At 39.6% G+C, this 24,649-nt stretch overlaps 2 protein-coding genes across 4 annotated transcripts in view; one reads left to right on the forward strand and one right to left on the reverse strand.

The window, feature by feature from the left end:
- SWT1 (SWT1 RNA endoribonuclease homolog) overlaps nt 1-23,227 on the reverse strand; it is a 112,455-nt gene extending 89,228 nt beyond the window's left edge. For 2 of the 3 annotated variants that reach the window (XM_026509225.4, XM_026509224.4), the window contains exons 1-9: nt 23,050-23,227; nt 19,778-19,867; nt 17,225-17,305; nt 14,722-14,780; nt 8,561-9,290; nt 3,970-4,029; nt 2,603-2,732; nt 1,314-1,415; nt 230-418 (exon numbers count right to left, since the gene is read on the reverse strand). In XM_026509225.4, the coding sequence (XP_026365010.1) occupies nt 230-418; nt 1,314-1,415; nt 2,603-2,732; nt 3,970-4,029; nt 8,561-9,290; nt 14,722-14,780; nt 17,225-17,305; nt 19,778-19,858 (1,432 nt within the window). In that variant the 5' untranslated portion in view covers nt 19,859-19,867; nt 23,050-23,227. Of the gene's footprint in view, nt 1-229; nt 419-1,313; nt 1,416-2,602; nt 2,733-3,969; nt 4,030-8,560; nt 9,291-12,410; nt 12,548-14,721; nt 14,781-17,224; nt 17,306-19,777; nt 19,868-23,049 lie in introns of those variants that run through there. The other variant, XM_057314945.1, reaches the window with a different exon arrangement.
- An 85-nt stretch (nt 23,228-23,312) lies between these two features.
- Nucleotides 23,313-24,649, forward strand: part of TRMT1L (tRNA methyltransferase 1 like) — a 45,234-nt gene continuing 43,897 nt past the window's right edge. Inside the window, exon 1 of the mRNA XM_026509228.4 lies at nt 23,313-23,856. Coding sequence (XP_026365013.1) covers nt 23,616-23,856 — 241 coding nt within the window. The 5' untranslated portion in view covers nt 23,313-23,615. The remainder of the gene's footprint in view (nt 23,857-24,649) is intronic.

Below are 24,649 nucleotides of genomic sequence, written 5' to 3' on the forward strand. Positions count from 1 at the left end.
AACTATACATCAATATCTGTTAAAAAGAGACATACCCTAAGAAGGTCTAGAAGCAGAAAAATAAAAATTCAAGAATGCCTGAACCCAGCCTAATAGAATATCCCTAACCATCACTACGTCCAGCCTTTTCACATTCCAATGATTATAAATTCTTTAAGTTTTGCACCCCCAATATGAGTCAGCACCTGAACAAATCTTAATCAGAAACACCTGAGAGAACAATACTTACAAAGTTTTTGAGAGGCAAGCTGTAGTGACTGACCCCATAGCTTTTTATCTTGATTTTTGAGACCATCGTTGATGAAATGAACTGCAGGCACAGCTTTGTGCTGGGCATGTTTTAGCAGTTTTCCTGCCTTCATACGATCTAGCTCTTGTATAACCACCCAGGGAATTATTAACACAAGTCTGTCAAAGCCTGAAAAATAAAAAAGATTTCTTAGAAGTCAACAAATACTTATTGAGCTACTAAGAACTGCTGTAGGAGCACTGGAAGTTTTAAAGTAAGGAATTCAGGGGCCCCTGGGTGGTGCAGTCGTTAAGCGTCTGCCTTCGGCTCAGGGCGTGATCCCGGAGATCTGGGATCAAGCCCCGCATCAGGCTCCTCCGCTGGAAGCCTGCTTCCTCCTCTCCCACTCTCCCTGCCTGTGCTCCCTCTCTCGCTGGCTGTCTCTCTCTGTCAAATAAATAAATAAAATCTTTTTAAAAATTAAAAAATAAAAAAAATAAAGTAAGAAATTCACAGTCTAAATGAAGATTAAATTCAGTCTAAATGAAGAGATTAAATTAAATGAAGAGATTAATTACCATTAAAAATGGTAATTAAAAACAGACGTAAGTATGGGGCGCCTGGCTGGCGCAGTAGGTTAAGCGTCTGACTCTTGGTTTCAGCTCAGGTCGTGATCTCAGGGTCGGGAATCGATCCCCATGTCCAGCTCTGAGCTCGGAGTCAGTTTAGGACTCTCTCTCCCTCTGCACCTGCTCCCTGAGAACACGCTCTCTCTCCCTTTCTCTCTCTCAAATAAATAAATCTTTAAAAGAAAACAAAAACAAGACAGATGTGAGTATCAAATGAATGTTACAAAAACAGATACTGTAGGAGATCAAAGAAGAGTAACTTTGGATTGTTAGGTTGACCTGTGAAGGCACCTTTTTTTTTTAAACTTATGCTGATTATTAACATATATTTTAAGATATATACTTCATAACATATCTAAATGGAAATGTATTTGTGGGGGAAAAAACACCCTATATCATTGTTAATATAAAATATCAACTCAAATAAGAAAATCAAAATCATGCTTTATAAATACCTGGAATTTCTGTTGTCTTCAAAATTCTAACAAAATTGAGGTGATTCATCAAAATATTTGTGTCAATAACAATTAGAAGCTTTTTATCCAAAGCAGTATTTGCTAGAGAAAAAGAGCAGAGTTAAGATTTCATGACACTTGATAACAGACTTGTATAACTAAAATTTCGATATCATAGAACTTTGATGGTATTCTTAAGAGAAGGCAGTCCTTTAAAAGACAACAAAAACAAAATGTGTTCACTCTAATCTTTAAAAGAACAGTAATCAATGTTTAATTATCTACCAGTAAAATATCATGAATTGTTTCAGTGGACTTTAAATCATAAACTAATTTGCTCCAGTAGTAACTATGTTTGCCAAACCTTGTTCTGCATCACGAGTAGTAGTACACTTAGGATTTATAAGCTAATTTTAATACACTGTGAGTGAAATACAATTGAAAAGACAAATATGTGTAAATGAAAGAAAACAGGTAACACCGTTATTATTTCACAGGGCCATTGCGAGGATCAGGTAAGTTAATGCACAGGAAAACACTTAATAAATTGAAAAGTGCAATGTGAATGTAATGTAGCATTACAGTTTTATAAATACAATTCAAAATCGTATGCTAACAGACTTTGGATAATATCTATCCCCTTCTCTGAGTGGGAAGAATGATCAAAACTTTACTACCTAAATAAGAAATCCATGAATATAATACCTTGAGCAATCTGCCTTATTTCTTTAAGTTTTTATTTAAATTCCAGTTAGCTAACATACGACGGTATAATATCAGTTTCAGGGGTAGAATTTAGTGATTCATCACTTACATACAACGCCTAGTACTCATCACTACAAGGGCCCTCCTTAACCCATCACCCATTTAACCCATCCCCGTGCCCCCCTGCCCACCTCCCCTCCAATAAGCCTCAATTTGTTCTCTATTACTGATCAGTGCTTTACATAGTTGAAATTGTCAGAAGTTATAATTAAGGGCAAGAATATAAGATAACTCTGATAGTTGATAGCAGAATAAAAGATAACCCTGATTACTGACCCCTGGCAAAAAGAGAAAAGGAAAATATGTCTAGCTGCCTAATATGTGTGATGTATAAAACAAATGATGATAACACAAATGTTAGACCTGACTCCTGTAGCTAGAGGACATATACCATACCTTATTTTTTTCAAGTGAGCACATTTTAACATTTTTCATCTAAGTATTGTAAAAATTGAACGTTGGCTCATTAACTCCTGAGAAAGCATAGGAAATCATAAACAGCATCATCTACAGATAGGGTATACCAGCAGAGGAATGTACGTCATCTTCCACCAAGTCAATCTCCATGCTCGTTAACTCCCCGGAAGATAAAACCACTGGTAAATCCATACTTTTTCCCACACGTGCAGCATGGAGCTCTTCTACTATCTGCATCTAAATTATAAAAGACCCACAGGAAAATATTTTGAATTATCTACTTGCAGGTTAATAAGATTAGAAAGCAATTAATTCTAGTAAATTCACTTAAGATGAGATGGTTTGTGGGAAAAAAATCACAAAAACATGGAGGCAGCACAGTGAAAGAATACAGATTTATAAACATACACAGCGTTTTAAAACTAGCTCTTCTCTTACTACCTCTGTAACCTTAGACAAGGAAATTTTTTAACTACCTTGGGTCTCCTTTGTTCATCTACAAAATAGGAATGTTAAATATCTACTTCTTGTTAGTATTTTTGTGAGGATTAAATGAAATAATATGAAGTTTCCTGCACAGAGCCTAGTAAATAGACCTTCAAAATAAGTTCATTCTCATCCCATTTTCACTTCAATGTACTCTGGGAGCCAACTATCTTTTCATCTGGAAGATAAGCCTCCTCTTGAGATTTCTAAGATTGTTCATGAGCCATCAAAAACTAAAATCTAGACTTAAAGACGCTTTTCACTTCAGGGAAGTAGCTCCCTGATGTATTTTGAGATGAAGAATTGTACATATAATCTAGCTTTGGAGCAGGGGTGAGGAATCTTTCTTCTATCAAGGAGTACTGACCCGCAGGACAGAAAAATACAAGTGACTATCGCAAATAAAAAACAATCAATATGGTTTTAAAGTCTTCTTTAAATAGAAAACTGCAGTGTTTCAAGAATCTACTTTTAATTTAGCACCAAGAAACACAAAAGTCTATGCAATAATTCCATGAGGGTCAATCAGGAGATTCTAACTGGGAAATGAAGCAACAGGTAAAAAAAATATATAAATAAATAGGCAATCACTCTCATTTTCACTGAATAACACCTTCATCTTACTGCTGATCAGAAAAATGAGGCCAAAAGATTAATATCATACTGAATTTTGGTAAGCCTAGGCCTAAGCATGCAAAAGTATGATAACATTAAATCAGGACTCGTGTAATTTGTAGGCTATAGGCTCCATGCTCTTTATTCAAAACACTTTAGAGCTTATCAGACACAAAGACAAAAAGGTAATCAATTAAATGTAAATATTTTTCCAACTAGTTTTTCATAACTTCGTAAAACTTACACATTGATTTGAGATATCACTGTTATTTTCAAATTACCAAGGTTTTTATAGTCATTATTTTTCATTAATATAGGAACTGTTTGACTTAATTTCATTGAAATATTCAAAGTAAATAAGTATATCAGTAACCTCTTGGTCTGTATCTTGAATACTTTCAAGTGATGCTGAAGAACATGGAGCTTCAAAACTCTGAAATGAAAAGTAATTTTATTAGTTAAGAATGAAGCATATTACCTAGATTAGGGTTTTCAACCTTGGTACTACTGACATTTGGCATTGGATAATTCTCTGTTTTAGGCGCTATGATGAGCATAATGTTGTTTGACAGTATCCCTTGCCTCTACCCAATAGATGCCAGTAGCACTACTCCCTCCCAATCAAAAATGTCTCCATCAAGTCAACAGCCAAATGCCCCCTTTGGGGCAATTGCCCCTAGATGAGAAACTGCCCCTAAAATAGACAAGCCTCATTCTATTAAGTCAATGAAACAAAGCAGAAAGTCTTTTTTTTTTTCCTTCGGATTTTATTTATTTATTTGACAGAGAGACAGCCAGCGAGAGAGGGAACACAAGGAGGGAGAGTGGGAGAGGAAGAAGCAGGCTCCTAGCGGAGGAGCCTGATGTGGGGCTCGATCCCGGAACGCCAGGATCACGCCCTGAGTGAAGGCAGATGCTTAACGACTGAGCCACGCAGGCACCCCAGGCAGAAAGTCTTTAAAGTTTACTCATTCATATATACATTCCTGAAAATACTCATGTTCTAAGAATAGAACTACCTGCCACCCTGAGAAACAGAAAGAACCATGGCCAAGGTAAACAAGCTGGCCTTCAGTGGCGGGAATTTTTCACTCAGAAGTAGCTGACCCATTTCTAAAAGTGACATGACAAAAAAAAGGGAACCTGAAGATTAGGAGATGGCTGAAGGCGGAAAGCTGAAAACTGCATAGCTGTATTCTACATGAGGGCCAGAGGTTTGTGTTTTAATTTTCTCTTTTAGCAGAGGTTGAAAATCTCTCTAATTCCAAGTTTTCTTTGGCACTTTTGCTAAGCAGATGAGACTTAACCAACCCTCTGTACAGGTAATAGGGAACTCAACAAAAGCCACTACTGAACCATATCATTGTCTAAGAATTCTCCAACGTAACACCAAACTCACATGTATTTTACAGGCAGTTATATATGGTATAAATTACATACTCTCTTCAGACAAGTGTATCGTACGTTGCTTTACTGGGAATTTGGCTGCCATCCTAACTTCCCAACAGCAGCCTCGCATGGTATATGTAACACCATGTACATCACACACACAGGTTTACTGTCCCATGACCTTGGATTTTACAATCCTTTCTCCCTCTGACTTTAAATCTCACCAGATCCTTAAGGCTCTCTCCAACTAAGAAGTGCCAAACAAGCTAGAGATTATTATCAGAATTTCCTGCAACTCCTGATACTTGAAGTCTTGCTATTTGTTTACTTAGGTCATTACTACCCTTCACTCTCTTTGACCACAGGCCACTTCCAGGGACTTCAATAAATTTTCTATCACTCTTCCAAACCAGGAAAGTTCATGCCAATTGTTCCTGAAGACGTCTCCCTATTAAAAAAGAAAGTCTCAGCAGGCATTTAACTGTTTCCCTCCTCTTACCATGCTTTAGCAAGTAAATGACTGGGATACAGCCGTCCCTGGGGATGGCAAACGGGAGTATCAATAATGAGAGTGACAATGGTTTTCTCTACTGGAGTGATTCTGACCTGAAAACCAGATTCCGCTTCCCTGATTATGTTTCAATGGCTTTCCATACCATCTGCAGGATGCAAGATAAAACAAAACAAAACCTTTCCCATGGGATACAAAGTAACCCATTGTCTGAACCCTGGCTTCCTCTCCCACTTCCTCTCCTATACATAGATTTCCTACACATCTCAACTCTAGTCATACTGAACAACTTAAGGGCCCACGTACACTCTTGTCATGCAACCTCATGGCTGTACCATTATGACGCTGGCCCTCTATCCTAGTAGGACTCTTTATTCCTTGCTCTACACACCCTTCACCACCAAGCTCAAGAATCTCCACCTTGGTGAGCCTTTCCTGAACTCACTCCCAAGCTTCTATTAACTCTAATATTATTTCACTAAATTACAACTATATTTGTCTACTAATCTGCCTCCCTGGGAACTTCCCAAGGGTAAAGATCATCTTATTCATCTCTAAATCCATAGAACCTAGAAATGTACCTAATACATAACAGGTAGCTTTAATTAATGTTTGATAAACTGTTGAATTGCTACCTCATAGGCCTGTAAGGATTAAGTGGGATGCTGTTTATGAAAGTGTCCTATAAACCATAAATCTTTAGAACATTAGTTTGCAATGGTGAGGGGAGGGTGCAAACAAAGGGGTCTCCATCAAAGGACTATAAAACTTAAGAAACAAAAGAAGCTCTTTTCTCTTAGGAAAGCATAACTGAATTACTAAATAACAGGATTGCCAAATTCAGAAAATAACAATTATTTCCTTGTAAAGTATACTCATCATTTTAGGAAGATAATTTATCTTTTGAGGAACTTGTGAAGAAAACAACAAACATAATATTAAGAAGATTAGCTACCGTCAATAATATGCTAAAGAGAATATATTCAAGATAAGAACAATATTTACTTGCTGCTCCTGTGCTTTAAGTAATGACTTTAAGTCTGATAAGACTGCTATCAAAGGAACAGCTGATAGAGTTTTAATTCCAATAACTAGAAAGTAATCATGTAAAAAATTGCTTCTTTTACAACTTAATATTCATGCTATGTACCTCTTTTGATTTATGTGGTAATTCTATTTAGAGACTAAAAGAAACTATAAGGTAGGCAAGCCTGGGTGGCTCAGTTGGTTAGGCATCTGCCTTTGGCTCAGGTCATGACCCTCAGGCCCTGGGATCAAGCCCCACATCGGGCTCTCTGCAGTGGGGGGCCTGCTTCTCCCTCGGCCTGCCGCTCCCCCTGCTTGTGCTCTCTCAGTCTGTCAAACAAATAAATAAAAAAACCTTAAAAAAAAAAAAAAAGAAACGGTAAGGTATACTGCTGGGGATTGCTCACATTGTTCTTTAGACGCACAGTACGGGGAACAAACATCACGCAATGTCACACAGATTTCAATGAACATACTCCCAACTTCAAATTTCGTTCTCATATTTTACGCTAGAGAGCTGGTTATAACACTAGAAAACTGGAGCATTCCTTTAAGAAAGCAATGAAAAGAACAAACTCAATTATTTTCTTCTTTGGACTCCTTCAAGTTCACCGAACGAAAAGTACTCTCTCCAGCTCTTCCAGCCTTCCTAGTTATAATCCCTCTGTTTTTCCTAAGGAGTATCTTATACTGCAGTCTATAGTGTTCATTCCTAAAAGGAGATAGGCTCGACCAGCCCTGGTTTTTTCCTTAAAATTTTATTTATTATTTTAGAGAGAGAGAGAGCACAAGCCGTGGGGGAGGAGTGAAGGGGGAGAGACAAGCCAACTCTGCACTGAGCGCAGAGTCCAATGCAGGGCTCAATCCCATGACCCTGAAATCATAACCTAGGCCGGAATCAAGAGTCAGCTGCTTGGGGCGCCTGGGTGGCTCAGTCGTTGGACGTCTGCCTTCGGCTCAGAGCGTGATCCCAGTGTTCTGGGATCGAGCCCCACATCAGGCTCCTCCCCTGGGAGCCTGCCTCTTCGTCTCCCACTCCCCCTGCTTGTGTTCCCTCTCTCACTGGCTGTCTCTCTCTCTGTCAAATAAATAAATAAAATCTTAAAAAAAAAAAAAAGAGTCGGCCGCTTACCGGACTGAGCCACCCAGGTGCCCCCCAACCAGCCCTGTTTAAAAGCAGTCTGTAAATTTCAGTCTGTCCGAAGTTCTGAAGTTCCAAAGGTTCTAAAGTTCTCTTAAAGGTAAATAATGTTATTTGCCACACAAACAAGGCTATAGAGATGAGGTTCTCAAATTCGTCCACACATGCTGATTTATTACATAACTTAAAAGCAAAAGAGATGTGCCAAGCTTTCCAACCTGGATTTCTGTATATGTAGTCCCTTTGCCGGGAACATCCCTGCTTCTCCCCACACCCCCGACCCCCCCACCCCCGCCGGCCTTCACCTGAGTAACTCCTTTTCATTCTTTAGCTCTCAGGTTCAATGATACCCCCTCCAGTAACCTTTCTTAAGGATTCCGTCTACAGTGTACCAAAGCTGTTATTCCCGTCTCTGTCTTCTCCTGTTAAGTGATAAGTACTTATAGACTTATGGTGATGGATTGCCTGTGTGTCTCCTCACATGAAGAAGTCTCTGGAGGAAAACACCATGAATGCAGTGCCTGGCATACAGTGGCACTCCAAAAATAATTGTTAAAGGAATAGGTATTCACAGAATACTGACCCCTGGATGTTCTATAGTACCCAGGGTTACAGAGGAGACTAAGAAACAGTCACAGTGCTTTTCTGAAAGGACTGTCTGTAACTGCTTCTTTCCACCTTTTCACACATCACCTTCTATCATGGATCCTTAATACTTGCCAGGATAGCTTCCTAAGGAGGCTGGAATTAAAGAGGTAAGATAAAGGAACTAACACATAGCTTCCTGCCTAAACTGAATCAGCTCTCTGTGATTGTTATTGATAATAGAAACAACTCAAACCCGACCCTATTAAAATTCTTTCCTAAAACCTATCTTCTCATTTTGCACCACCTTACCTGGATTAGGTTTTCCCTGGAACTTGAATCACTCTCTTGATGCTCATGATGGTTTTTTCCTTTCCACTCACGAACAGCCTGCTTAGACGCAGGATCTGAAAATAAACGTTCACTTTTGTGCCTCATCAAATTTAATGAAACTTGGGAGCCTTCCAGGCCTTCTTTTTTCTCCTGCTTAGTCTTTGACTTGTTAGACTCTAAAGTGAAGACATTTTCTTCTACAAGCTTCTGGACGGTATCACGGGATTTTACTGGGATTTTGAAACTGATCTTCCTTCTTCTAGATTCAAGGGGTTCCTTAATTATCTTGTTGGAATTATAATCCTGAGAAAAATGAATTCTCTTGCATTTCTCCAAAACACATTTTTCAGAACTATCCCTAAATTTCTTGTGCTTTTTTTCCTTGAGTTCTTTCACCTTCTCCCTCTGAGCGAGTACATGAGGCCATTGTTTTTCACTTGCCGGGACTTCAGTTTTAGGTTTTACATATTTGGCCATCTTAGGACTGCTAAGGTTTTTAATTCCATGGTCAGGCTTACTCCTAACATTTCTCAATTTAATATCTTTAAAATCTACACATTTACTTAGATCCTTTTTAGTTCCGTGTGAAGAACTCTGTGAAATAATTTGATTAGCATTTGAATATGATGTTTCTGGGAGTTTAACAGGGCCTTGGGATGAAGAACTGATTTTTGGTCTCCTTCCTGGAGGGTCAGTTTCTATATTCAATCTGTAAAGCAGCACAAAAACCCAAGTTACACTGCAATTATACGTAATTATACATAATGTTGCACTGTATTATTTCAGTTAGGAAATGACAGAACTGGTCTGATACACACTTCATAAAAAGAAATGGCTACGTTAAGAAACAAGTGAAAGAATTATAAATGGTGTAGGCATAACTGGTCCATTTGGACAAAAACCAAATTTATAGCTTTATATAATACCAGGCAACATGAATTCCGTATAGATTAAATACTTAAGTACAAAATAATTACCATAATTGCTACACTTCATATTAATCCCTTAAAAACCATAGGGGAAAAAAGGAATATTTATCTTATTTCTTGATAGAGAGCTTCCTAAACTTAAGAGCGGTGGGAAAAAATCACAAAGGAAAATAATAAATGTAAATGACTATTTATGGGGAGCCTGGATGGCTCAGCTGGAAGAGCATGTGACTCTTGACCTTGGGGTCATGAGTTTGAACCCCACATTGGGTATAGGGATTACTTAAATAATAAAGTTTTAATAATAAATACATAAATGACTATTTACTTTAAATCTTTAGCATATTAAAAAATAATAAAATTTTTAAAACTGGAAGCCAGTATTTGTTATTTATGTAACAGCTTATTAGCCTTAGTAAATGAAAAGCTCATCAAAAAGTACTAACTCGGGCAGGGCACCTGGGTGGCTCAGTCAGTTAAGCGTCTGCCTTCGGCTCAGGTCATGATCCAGGAGTCTCGGGATCAAGCCCCACATTGGGCTCTCTGCTCAGCGGGGAGTTTGCTTCTCCCTCTGCCCCTCACCCGACTTGTGCGCTCTCTCTCTTTCTCTCTCAAATAAATAAATAAAACCTTAAAAAAAAAAGTACTGACTCTAGAATAGGACATAAACAGAAAATTACTAATGAGAAAAAGGGATTGGTTAATAGATATTTGGGGGGGAAAGTTTGACTTCCCTAGTAATCACAGACATTCTAATTATAACAGCATACCATTTTCTTCTATCAAATTAGCAAAGATTTTAAAATAATATTAAATACTGGCAAGGGGTTGAAAAATGGACCCTCTCATGTTAGATATGCAAAATGATATAAGAGTTCCACAAAGGTGGGGAGCCTGGGTGGCTCGGTTGATGAAGTGCCTCACTCTTGATTTCAGCTCAGGTCATGATCTCAGGGTGGTGAGATCGAGCCCCACATCAGACTCAGCGTGGAGCCTGCTTACAATTTTCTCTCCCCCCTCTCCCTCTGCCCCTCCCCCCACCCCACCACCCAGCTTGCACTCTTTCTCTCAAAAAAAAAAAAAAAAAGAGTTCAAAAAGGAATTTGATAATATAATTAAGAATTCTAAAAATGTTCATATTCTTTGACTTCCTAGTAATTTCCATTTTAGAAATCTATACCAAGGTGAAAAAAATTAAAAATGTACTAAAATCCTTTTTAAAATTCAGGATTATTTATAATAGCAAAAAGTAAGGTAACAGGGTAAATATTAAAATTTTGGAAATGACTAAGAAATATGCCAGTCTACCAAATATGACTGAATACCAAATTCATTTTAAATGATGTTTATGAAAGTTTTCAATGATCTAACAAAACATATTGATATAATAGTAAGCAAAAATCAAGCAGGACACAAATCTGCATCTATAATGTGGTCTCAACAATTTAAATAAATACAGGAAAAAGTCGAGAAAGAAATATGCTAAAATGTTAGAAGTAGCAATAGCTACAGGTGATATTTTCCTGCTTCATAAACGTAGATATTACTTTGCAGTCAGAAAAAAAAGTGAAAAAATTGCAATGAAACACAATGTGTTAGTTTATATGAATAAATCCTGGAGTGCCTTCTAAGTGCCTGTCACTCTGCTGGGCCCTGGAGAGGCCATGGAGGACACATCCAATAGAGTTCTGACCCCCAATTAGCTTACAGTCTGGAGGGGGGAGAAAGAGACAGTAAACAGCTGATTTCTCAAATAATTATGTAAGAGCAAACTATAAACACCTCACAGTTTTTATAGGAGTTTCACCTGAGTCTTCATCGGATTTTATTTTCTTTCTATCTCTGCCTACAAAAAGACCGCCCATCATTATTTATCTGTTAGTAAATAATGATAAAATAAAACTTGAAATTTTAATAGGACTTTGGCTTCTAATAGTATACCATGTTTAAGATGTCAAATGTATTAAAGAAAAACCAGGAGAACACCACACAAAACATAACTCAAAAATTTTAATGGGACCCTGTAGTCCTCTGAGCATTTTCATATTCCTTTTTTTTTTTTTAAGATTTTATTTATTTATTTTTGAGAGGGAGAGAGCGCACAGAGAGGGGGTGGGGGGCGGTGGTGAGGGGCAGATGGAGAAGCAGACTCCCCGTTGAGCAGGGAGCCTGACGCGGGGTTCGATCTCAGGACTCTGGGATCACGACCTGAGCCAAAGGCAGACGCTTAACTGACTGAGCCACCTAGGCTCCCCTTCATATTCCTTTTTATTTGTTCTTCACAGCAACCCTGTGCTGCATATTTTATAGCCGTCGAACCACCATGGTCTATATGTTCATAATTAATGAAAACTCAACAATATCTTTTAAAAGACAAAATTAAATCTTAAAACTACCTCTTATCAACTAGTCTTGCAAAATGCTAGATTGTGATAACGTAGTTTTATATTTGCAACCCAAAATACTAAAGTTCTGAGATCTTTTTAGATATAAGATACGGAGCAAATACTCATTTTTTTAAATACTTGTCTTTTATGAATGACAGTATAAAATCAATATTCAGCTGAAGTTGAAACACCATCCTAGATGAACTCTTGTCATATAAAAATAAGTGTGAAATTTTGACAAAACTTTATTACTATACTTAGACTATGTAAAAATTTAGTAGCCATTTTAAAATAATGACATCCTTCAGAAACAATTTCTCAACACTATCAGCTGTTAGACTGCTCTGTGGGTCATCATAACATACACTCAGGATACTGAATTGCATACTCACTTTCAAACTTAGCTCAACTGAAGAATAAATTACTTTTTGGCTAATTCTGCCAAAAATGGGTATTACTGGTAGCAATGTTGCCATCTATCTAATATAAACTGATTGAGGCAAAATTTCTCACCTCTTCAATTCCTGGGCTTAAAAAGATTTGGTCAACAGTGATGATGCAACTTAGTGAAGAAATCCCACAGACTGAACGTGCACTGCTCAGAGAAATGCTTTCTGAATATTTTCAAAAGCAGACTTAAGATTGTTGCCCTTAATTTAAGAAACAAAGCAGGTGAACGTAGGGAAAGGGAAGGAAAAATAAAACAAGATGAAATCAGAGAGGGAGATAAACCCTAAGAGTCTCTTAACTATAGGAAACAAACTGAGGGTTGCTGGAGGGGATGTGGGTGGAGCGATGGAGTAACTGGGTGATGGGTATTAAGGAGGGCACTTGATGTAATGAGCACTGGGTGTTATATGCAACTGATGAATTGCTGAACTTTATCTCTGAAACTAATATTACACTATATGTTAATTAACTGATTGTAAACTTAAAAAAAAGATGGTTGCCCTTGCTGAGATTTTCATTGCTAATACATCTGTATGTACTCAAACCATGGATCAAGAATTGTGGTAATGGAACAATGTAAGTGGCTTTCAGGATGACAAAATTCTGATTTTTCAGAATTCAGAATTCTTAGCTTTCACTGCACACCAATTTTGGGACCTTCCCTATAACTGAATAGGGAGATTTTCACAGAAGATGCCATATACCATAAAGAAATACTTACAACCTTGAGGCAAATAAGTTTACTTCTCCAATGAATAAAGAACAACAGCAAATGAACCACATTCTCTGCAGGCAACCAATGTTGCAACCTTGGAATAGTTTAGGTCCTATCCTCAAAATAATTCAATAATATTGTTTCTTCTTCCTCCCAAAGACTATGTGGACAAGTCTAGGGGAGTAGTATACATAGATCAGAAGTCTACTCATGCTCTTATACATACATATAAAATCAAGGGCTAGAAAATGTGCCCTTAATAAGGCTAAAGGTAACTAGTGAAAAACCACGCAGTGTTTTAGAACTTAAAAACAACAACAACAACAACTAAGATAAAAGGCATTAAAAATCCATTTCAAAAAGTTTAAAAGTAATAGTCAATGTAATGTAAAATTTATAACAGAATATACATTTCAACAGATAATAATATAGGAGCAAAGTATCACAAAGAAAGAAGAGGAGACAATTTAAAAAAAACTGAAGAAAAAGCCAGGGGCAAGCTGAATTTTTTGTTTTTAGCAAACATTAACTAAGCTTGTCTGGGAAGCAGAACTTTTATGTATCTATTTAATTTAATTAATCTATTAATTTAATCTTTATCATTTTCCCATAGCTTCTTACTTTTAGAGAATCTATGATCGCATCAACTTTTATCATACATTATACTTTTATACTTATTTACCTCATTAGTGGCAAGAAGTGCCTACACCACAAAGTTCTCTGAAATTTTATCCAAAGAACACAGAAATTAAAGAAAATTAATCTCCACTATTCCTACCATTATTCTCCGAGTTCTCTGGCTGTAGCCATATCCTATTTAAATAACACTGTTTTAAAACCATAACAATTCAACAAGCGACATATTCTCTTCACAGGTAATATATAATTTATCTTTAATTTATAACATTTTTTTTTAAGATTTTATGTATTTATTTGATAGAGAGCAGGAATGCACAAGCAGGGGGAGTGGCAGAGGGAGAAGGAGAAGCAGGCTCCCCACTGAGCAGAGAGCCCAATGCGGGGCTCAATCCCAGCATGCTGGGATCATGACCTGAGCCGAAGGCAGTTGCTTAATCAACTGAGCCACCCAGGCACCCCTAATTTATAACATTTCTAAACCAGCCACATAACTTCTTCTATTACACTATGTAACAAAGTTATGTATCTCATAAGGATCTATCAAAATCTAATCACCGGAGATAAAAATCTGCATTTTACTTGAAAGTGTCATTTACATAACACAAAACTGGGACAGACTTTTTATTTCACTCAACTTTTTATTAAATCTACACTAATATTTAAAAAATTCAATAATTAGGGGCGTCTCGGTGTCAGTCTGTTAAATGTCTGCCTTTGGTTCAGGTCATGGTCCCGGGGTCCTGGGATGGAGCCCCAAGTCGGGCTCCCTGCTCAACACGGAGTCTGCATCACCCTCTGCCTCTACCCCTCCCCTCTCTTGCTGTGTCTCTCCCTCTCTCAAATATATAAATAAAATCTTCAAAAAAAATTCAATAATCATAACCTGTGCTACAGCTATAAATATTGGCATATAAATCAGTACTAATCACAATAAATAAAAAATTCTGCAAATCAAAATATTTAGTCTTACAATTCTAAGCCCCTAAAAGTAAAAGATATCAACAAAAAGGAGTATTTTACCTTTTCAGTTCTTGTCTTCTTTTTACATCACAGTACGGAATGTCTGAATGATCTGATTTCTGAAAGAAAAAAGAACGTATCATTTAGGAAATAGAAATTGTGCACTGACACTATAGTTACAGGAGAAAGAGACTGGGAGGCAATATTTTTTTCCGTATCTATGTGTTAGTGAGTAGGTTGACACAATAATTTATTTAATCTTTCCAATAATCCTATGAGGCAGGTATTATCATCATCCCCATTTTACAGATAAAGTACTTGAGGCTCCAATAGAGAAAATACCTTACTCAACATTACAGAGCAAGTCAGCAGCAGAGCAAGGACTGAAACAAGCTTTACCTACTATCTCTACTCTACCAGTCTGTCCCTCCACGTGCTCTAAGCACAAGAGAAGTAAGAGAGAAACAGCATATGGCTCCTGTCCTGAAGACTTTAAAGAATAGAGAGAAGAAGGATATGTACAAATAGTCTAATGAAAGGACACACCTAAGTGTCAAAGCAGAAGAATATACAGTAAGTTGTAAAAGAGTTCAAAACATCAAGCACCAGAAGTTGGAAAATATTTAGGAGAAGAGGTGGACAAAATACATGCTTAAGATTGAATATAGATTGAATGAAGATTAACGAATTAAAGAAAAAGGTTTTCTCAGCTAAGAAAGCTCAGGCATTCTAAGAAGCTGGAGATGACTGGTGTAAATTCAGCAGAGAGAAAATAAACCAGCCTAGTTAGAAGCAGAAGGGCTGTTTTAAGGAAGAAAAAACAAAACTGGCTAGTTAAGGTGTGACCAAATTTAAGAGGGTCAGGAATGACAGCCTAAAAAGTGATTTTTCAACAGAGGAGTATTATATTGAAAGCTGTGTTTTAAGAAAGTTAATATAGAAACAATAAATTGAAACAGCAGTGTCATTATACAAAAACAAATTCTTAAAAACAGAATTCTGCATTTACACCATTTTCACAACTACTTTCTCTTATTACCCACGACCATGTAGCTATTCCAACATACACCTAACTACAATTTGAATGTCCTGAGTACTTCACCAACCACCCATGCATTTAATGTCTTTGTAATTATTTGCATGACTCTGGACTTGGCTCTGTTGCTGTAAACAATTTTGTGTCCCTGGACAAGTCACTTAACCTCCTGGATCTCAATTTCTGAGTCTGAAAACACAAACACATATCTGCCTCGGCTACCTCCAAAGGATATTATAAAGCCAAATATAATCATATATGGGAAAAGACTTAAAAACTCTTTTAATATTTGCCAATGACATATCAGATAAAGGGCTAATATCCAAGATCTATAAAGAACTTATCAAACTCAACACCCAAAAAACAAATAATCCAGTCAAGATATGGGCAGAAGACATGAACAGACATTTCTCCAAAGAAGACATACAAATGGCCAACAGACATATGAAAAAATGGTCAACATCACTCGGCATCAAGGAAACAACAAATCAAAACCACAGTGAATACCACCTCACAGAAGGCTAAAAGTAACAAGGCAGGAAACAACAGATCTTGGCAAGGATGCGGAGAAAGGGGAAACCTCCTACAGTGTTGATAGGAATACAAACTGGTGCAGTCACTCTGGAAAACAGTATAGAGGTTCCTCAAAAAGTTGAAAATAGAGCTACCCTACCACCCAGAAATTGAACTACTAATTACAAAGATTAAAATGTAGTGATCCGAAGGGTCACCTGCACCCCAATGTTCACAGCAGCAATGTCCACAATAGCCAAACTGTGGAGGGAGCCCAGATGTCCAACGACAGATGAATGGATAAAGAAGATGTGGTGTGTGTGTGTACACACACACACACACACTGGAATATTACTCAACCATCAAAAAAGGATGAATATTTACCATTTATTTCGATGTGGATGGAACTGGAGGGTATCATGCTGAGCGAAATACGTCAATCAAAGAAAGGAAGTTATCATATGGTTTCACTCATATGTGGAATATAAAAAATAGTGCAAAGGATCATAGGGGAAGGGAGGGGAAACTGAATGGGAAGAAGTCAGAGAGAGAGACAAACCATGAGAAACTCTTAACTATAGGAAACAAACAGAGGGTTGCTGGAGGACAGGTGGATGCAGGGATAGGGTAATTGGGTGATGGGCATTATGGGGGGCATGGGATGTGATGAGCATTGGGTGTTATATGAAACTGATGAATTACTGAACTCTACATCTGAAGCTAATGATGTACTGTATGTTGGCTAATTGATAAAAAAACTCTCTTAATTATATCCATGTTGTCTAACCCCGCATGATAGGGTCTATCAGCACAAAGAAATAACTTGATAAATGCTTTTTGGTGAGTAGAAGGAAGAAACACTGGTTTTCTTTTTATTGGCTATCACAAAGTATAAAACAAAGAAAAAGTAAGTGGAAAAGTAGTGGGGGGATTTATATCATAAACCTTCTAATTACATACTAAAACGTTAATATAAATGATGTCTAGGGTTAGTTACAGTACACGAACACTCACCAGTTTTCTCTTCTCTGATGAAACAGACCTTACACAGCAAGCTGAACTTGTTGAACTTGAAGTTCTTTTCTCTGTCTTATCCTAAGAATGCCATTTGGAAAAAAGGAAAAAGCACAAAATAAAGCACAGTGTAAGACAGCATTACTTAATCATTGTTATTATAACCAACATTCCTTCTACGTTCACAATAAACTTCAGGGGGAAAAATGTTTAAAGGCACACAAACTTTGGTAAGGGGGAAGGAAACTCAACTAGAAGGAAGATTCGAATAGAAATCAGAAGATCTAGGTGCTCTTGAATTAGAGATGAGATGGGACACAGGTGCGACAGAAGGCCAGCTGACAGCTCAGATAAAGGTGTTGGGAGGAAGCATTGCCATGGTGGGATTCAGTCTTCTACAAAGCAAAACCATATATCCAGTCATTTCCCAGGGGATCCAAAATTCAGTAGACCCAGGACAAACATATTTTGAGGATCTACCATGTACCAAAGACATTCTAGACGGTGGGGACAAATTAGTGAAAAAAACAAAATCTCTGCCCTCATGAAGGTTAAAATTTTGGGCAGGAATTTACAAATAAACAAGTAATATATTTAGTGTGTCAGACGATGCACTGAAAAAAAAAAAATAAAGCAGAGAAAGAAGGCAGGAAGGGCTGGGAGGTGGGCGTGGAGGTAGCTGCAATTTTTAAACAGGGTAGTCAGAAAAGGCCCCACTGATATGCTGACATCTGACTGGAAACCCCAAGGAGTGAAGAAGCAGCCATGTGGATATCTAGGGAAAGAGTTCGTTCAAGGGCAAAGCCCCTGAAGCAGGAATGTGCCTAGACTGCTGGAATGGTAGCAAGGAACCACAAAATGGAGAAAGCAATGGGAGAATGAGAGGGAGGCCAGATGGGGAGGCTCAGTTGTTTTGTTGGCCCCACTGAGGACTTCAGCTGTTACTCTGGGTGAAGAGGGTAAACCATCAGATAGTACTGAGCAGAGGAGTGACATGCTCTGACTTACATTTTAATAGGAACATTCTGGGGGCTTGTTGAGAAGAGAACAATGGGAGGCAAAGGTGGAAGCAGGGAAATAAATTTGAAACTACTGGAACAATCTGGGGAAGCAAGCTGATTGTCTGGACTGTGGTGATAGTAGAGGAGGTAGTCAGACTCTATATTATTAAGAGAAAGCTGATAGAATTTTCTGATAGACTCGATGCACATTGGGAATGCCAACAAGGATTTGGGCCCAACCAAATGAAAGAATGGAATGGCAACTTCTAAATTGTGTAAATGAAGTTGGGCACTTGAAAAGCTGTGGTTTACGATGAGGAGGAATCAGCAAAGGACACTTCGAAGCAGTCACCAATGTAAAGGAAAACCAGGAGAATACGGTAAGTGAAGAAAATGTTTCAAGGAGAAGTTGGAATTGACTATGTCAAGTACTGCTGATGGGTCAAGTCAGACGAAGTCTGAAAATTGACCAATGGATTTAGCAACATGGAACCACTGCTGGCCTTGATGAAAGCATATTTGAAGAAAGTGATGGCCTGAAAAAGTCTGATTCAAGTAAATTAAGAGAGAATAGGAGGAGAATTGCAAATGGCATGCTAATTATTAGTGCCAAATTGGGAAATATATAAATCAAAGACACCATGGTACTGTATGACCCCCTTTCCAATTATCCCTACACCTGGAAGGCCAAATTAGTTATCAGAAAGTTAGTAAGCAAAGAACAAACACCAAAAATTGTAATGATCCCTAGAATACTTTATCCGGATATGGATAAAGCCTTATGAACTCATCTGCTACCACAGAAATCACTTCTGTAGGGAATATTCACCTTTGCTCGACTTTAGTGTCTCATCTTGGATGGTGTTACAGCATGAACATTGTCTAATTCTGATGATGCACTATGCAGACTATTCATAGAGTTTATAATAAAACTAACTGCAGGGGGACTTTTGTTTGTTTGTTTTGGTTACATCAGTCATGTTGCATTCTTGCTTCCTGGAGACAACACTCAGCTCAATTAATAGAATATCCCAAATTTCATCCAGTAAAATACTCTTTAAGGCAGTGTGTGGAGAGTAACAGAGAAAGGAACATGGTGAGGATGCATTCCCTACCCTTAGCCTCCCCGAAAAGGATAGCCCATTCTGACTGATGAGCATATAACTTTATTCAATGCTCAGTAAACGACAAAGGCGATGTGCAAAAAGATCTAATGGTGAGTTACTTCTATGTAAAGGAGAATCTGGGGGGGCCTAGAGTCCAGTCAGGAATGCCTCGGCAAATTACTTACCTCTCTAAGCCTCAGTTCTGGCATTTGTATAATTGGGATAATAATAGTACCTACCTCATACAGTTGTGAGGAATCAAAATAATGCAAGTAAAGAATGGGGGAGGGGGGGAAAGAACGGGAAAAACAAATTACTTCTCCCAGGGTCAGAAGGGCAAAACAAAACATTTACATGTCTCGCTTTAACACTGAGGTGTTTTTTTCATTACACAAAAATGAACTGCAAAGAAAGGCATCTTTGGATCCGTAAATCAAAATTCTTACTTCTACGTCAAAGTTGGGTGATGCAGTGGTGACTTTTCTCCGAGATTTTTCTTTTTCGCCACAAGATTCTTTGTTGGACATTTTGAAAAGCTAAAATAAAAAACACATTAGGTGTTTTTTGTTTTAACCACCACCACAACAAAACACACTAGAAATTCATCTTCTCTCAGTTTTATAAAGACTGAAATTTCACAAAATGATTTCCATCTTCTAATCATTCCCAAGACAACAGGATTCTCTCATTGTTCCACTTTATTTCACTTACAGTCTCCCTCATAATGATCTCCTCCTTTCCTTCAATTTCATCTACCACCTTTTTAGAAATGACCTCTCAAAACTGTGCCTTTAGCCCTGACCTTCTCTCTCAAGCTTCAGAAAACCATTTTCAACTGCCTACAGGGCTACTGTATTTTGCCCAACCTATGCCTCAAAACCAGTTAGTTCTAAGTCTTCATTTTCCTGACACACCCTCCATTCAACTTAGTGTGTACCAGAACCACCCTGTGCTGGAATTGAAAGGCCAGAGAATGGGAACCTCATCAGGTCTGCTGGGACGGGAAGATATAAAAGGAGTCTAGCAGCAAAGCCCAAAGGACAGTTTAGTGCTGACAGTGACACACGTGGAAACAACTGAAGTGAGAAAGGCTAGAAAGCAGGCAATTGCAAGTACTCTCCAAATCAAACTTTTAGAATGATTCGATGAATATAAAGAGAAAGAAGAAAATTTTTAAAATTTTTTTAAAGATTTTATTTATTTGACAGAAAGTGCACAAGCAGGGACTGAGCAGCAGAGGGAGAGGGAGAAGCAGGCTCTCCACTGAGCAGGGAGCCCGATGTGGGGCTCGATCCCAGGACCCTGAGATCATGACCTGAGCCAAACGCAGATGCTTAACTGACTGAACCACCCAGGTGCCCCTTAAATGAACTGTTTAGAGGCAAAGGACTACTTATGTTAACTTTTACAATTTAAACCGATCCACGTTCATCTTATGTTACTTTGAATACAAAATAAGGCTAAATTTAAACCTCTTGCCCATAAGTCACTACAGATAGTGGACTATCAAAGGAAAAACACATATATGTTTACTATGACAAATGTTTTATACTTATAATACTGTGAAATTCGTGTTGATTTATGAAAATCAAAATATAAACTCAAAGGGGAGACTTCCTGTGCTGGCCAGACTCCAAAATGGTTCCTGATGATCTCTGTTGCCTGGTCATTACACTCTTATGTACTTCTCTCACAGTAAATACAGCTGGCCTGTGACACCAATAGGAATTGCTATATGGCAGTATGTGGCTAGGTCATATAAGACACTGTGCCTTGTGTTTTTCTCTTACTCTAGGGAAAGCCAGCCACCATATCATGAGGACAATCAAGCAGCCCATGGAGCAGCCCACCAGTGAAGAACTGAAGCCCATTACCAAAAAAGAACCAACTGCCAGGCATGTGAGCGGGCCAGCTTTGAAGCTAATCCTGCAGCCCTAATCAAGCCTTTGAGTGGAAGCAACCCTGAATGATATCTTCACTGCAACCTCATGAGACTCAGAACCCAGTACACCCAGAAAGCCACTTCTGAATTCCTGACACACAGAAACTGTGAGGTAATCTTTATTGTTGTTTTAAACCATTAAGTTTTAGAATAACTTAGGCAGCAATAGATGAGTAATACAGTCACTTAATATAATTCTTCAAACTTTGAAGATTCCTTTTTTTAGGATGTCTCAAGCGCACAGACCATGCTTAGAAATTCTTATTAAAATTCCCATAGAATCCACATGCTAAAATCTAACCCTTTTCATCTTCTGGTTTCCAGCTAGTGTTAAATAATGAGACTGATACACTGAATCAACCTTTCAATTAACTATCTAGCCTGTTGGAAATAAAAAAAAAAAATCAATGATGCTTGGATGATGCGCAAATACAATTAGCCACTACTCATTCCCATAAATTATAACGTGTTATTTTCCCATTTTTAATTGACTGTTAAGAGCAGTGAGATAGTTATACGTTCAGGAAACCTAGTTAAAAGTTGGGGTGAGGGTGCGCCTAGGTGGCTGGGTGGGTTGAGCATGGCACTCTTGGTTTCTGCTGGGGTCCTAATCTCGGGGAGGTGGGATCAGCTCCGCCTCCAACTCAGCGCTTGTCCAGGAGAGTCGCTTGGGATTCTTTCTCTCTCCTTCTCCCTCTGTCCCTCCAACCCCCCACTCGCGTGCTCTCTCTTAAAATAAAAAACTAAATCTTTTTTTTTTTTTTTTTAAGTTGAGTTTGAAGGCATTATGAGGACTTTAGAACTATAACTCACTAGGGAAGGAGGGGGAGAAAAAGCCTCCAGATACACTTCCTAACTACTGGGGGGTCGGGAAGGGGCAACTAAATTCTGTTACACTTTCAAAGTGCCAAATAATCACACTTGCTCTCACCTGGGCTCCGAAACAGGTAGGAAATAAATAGACCAAGGAGATCGGTAGGCATTAAGTATCTGCTTTATTAACTAGGAAAACCCAACTGGAAGCGTGAGTCTCCCAAGACTAAAACGGGCTTCCCTCTCCTTCCCTGATGCCTATAACATTCGGACCAGTCCCGGAAAGAAAGAACAGCCAGAAAACTCATGTTTTCCTCTGCCCGCGCCAGGGGCATGAATGCGTGAGGCCGGAGAGTAAAGGGGGGGAAAGTACGCGGACCAGAGGACTCACTGGCAGACGCCGTGTGCAATCTGAATCCCATCAGTCAGGTGCCGCAAAGCTCCACACACTCAGAGCTCTGGTTATTAAGTCTAACTACAAGTGTAGCGTGCGCGCACAAACACAAACTCTTCTCTACCCACAGGACCCCTAAACCACAGAGCAGTGCTGATGATAATAGGAATACGTAGGTTAAAGCAAAAAAAAAAAAAAAAAAAGACAAAAGGAAAAGTGTTCAGGTCACGGTGTGGATGAGGGTGCGAAAGTAAGCGAAGACCCCGATTCCAAATCAACCAGACTAGCAGGGAAGCTCGTTAGCTGCTTGTCAGCCGGGGCGGCCCAGGCGCTCCGCAGGAACAAACCAGACTCTCCCTCTGACCGAGGGGCAACTTCAGAAGCGGACCCCACCAGAACCACACCCTTCACTGAGCTGACTCAACCCCGGATCCGCCTACAGAGTCGCTCCGCCCAGGTTCGAGGAGCCTCCGGAATCCTCCGACCCGCTGGCCACCCGCTAGGGTACCGGAGGGAGAGAGGTGGGAACTTGCCCAGCAAAACGTCAACTAGCGCCCCAGTTACCTTACCAGCGCCCGCAGCGGTGGCGACTCCGGAGGTCCAGGCCAAGAAAAAAGGTCCCCCTCTGGACCCGATGCTCGCTGGGAAATGTAGTTCTGCACTCGGACCCACCCTAGCACTCCAGCGCTCCGAGCGTTTGTTTAGCTTTGCATTTACTTCCACCAAGGACTTGGAACTCCGGTTCCGCCCCAGCTGGCGCGCTGCACCCTGGGTATTGTAGTCTTGATTCGCTTCCTTGGTTGACGGCTGGAACGGAGACGCACCGTGGAAGCAGAACTCTCTTACCTCATTGGACGCCGTCCCCGATACGTTTCTGCGCAGGCTGTGGTGGCGTCGTAACGCCTCGGGGAAAGGGAAGCGGACGCGGCCGCGAATCGCTGCCTCTGGCTTTTTATTTTTCTGCTGACAAGATTTGGTCACTGGTTCTTCATCTTTTGTCTGTTGCACGCATCCAGCCCTTCCCATTTGCTTTCCCACTCCTTGGATCCAGCCCTCTGGGCATTCACGCCAGTTCTCTCACCCCGCCGTGAGCCCCTCCTGGTCCCCGGGCGGGCCTGGCACGGAGGCGGTAACTATGGAGAATATGGCGGAGGAGGAGCTGCTACCCCAGGAGAAGGAGGAGGTGGAGGTGGCCCAGGTCCAGGTCCCGACCCCGGCCCCGGACTCGGCTCGGGTCCCAGCTCCGGCCCCGGATTCGGCCCCGGCCCCGGACTCGGCTCCGACTCCGGCCTCGGCTCCAGCCCCAGCCCCTGCCCTGGCCCAGGTTCCGGCCCTGTCCCCGTCCCTAGCCTCTGCCCCTGACGAGGCTGAAAGCAGTAAGTGCAGGAGGCCTAGATCTTTCTGCCGCAAGGGAAGCGAGGAAGTGCGCTTTGCTGGGGAGTAGGGGAGGCCCTTCTTCACTGGGATGGTTTTTATGGGAAAAGGCAGATTTAGGGATGTGGGGGGAGGAAGGAGGGACCCGTGTAGTGGGTAAAGCGGGTACAAAATGGGTGAAGGCATCGCCACAAACCTCGAGGACATCATGGTGAAGGATTTGTGAAGGCCAGGAGTGCTGCAGATAAAAGGAAATAATGAGGTTGAGGGCTTTTTCGTTAAAGGGGGTCTTTTTCTGCTACGAAAATTGGAAGTTACACTAATTTGGTAGTTTCACTCTCAGCCCCGTCTGCCATGGTTAACTGAGTCCTTCAAAATGTGACATAGTAACCGAGGCAGCCTGTTTACTGTAATAGATCCTAGCTGCCAAGATTTAGAAACCATTGCTATCAACTAGTTACGTTCGATATACACAAATAGATGGGTGTTTCTTACTAATTTTCTTTAGAAGCTTGCCTCCAAAAAGAATTTGAGGCTGATAAGTAGTTTAAGAAAGGGCCGACTAAATTATGGATGTCTTCCCTCAGTCATAAATACCAATTGAGTTTTGCACTCTGTTCCATCAGACGTGGACTGTTGAAAATTAATAGCCCGTATTATTGTGCTAATGTATGTGCTTGCATGTTTTCTAAGTCGTGATTTATTGGATCATAAAGAGAAACACTTCAGAATCTTCTGAACACTTTTGAATGTAAAGCCTAAAAGGTTGTGGTCCGTAAATTGACCCTTAGGCTC

The sequence above is a fragment of the Ursus arctos genome, unplaced genomic scaffold (assembly GCF_023065955.2).
Source record: "Ursus arctos isolate Adak ecotype North America unplaced genomic scaffold, UrsArc2.0 scaffold_2, whole genome shotgun sequence".
Classification (NCBI taxonomy): Eukaryota; Metazoa; Chordata; class Mammalia; order Carnivora; family Ursidae; genus Ursus; species Ursus arctos.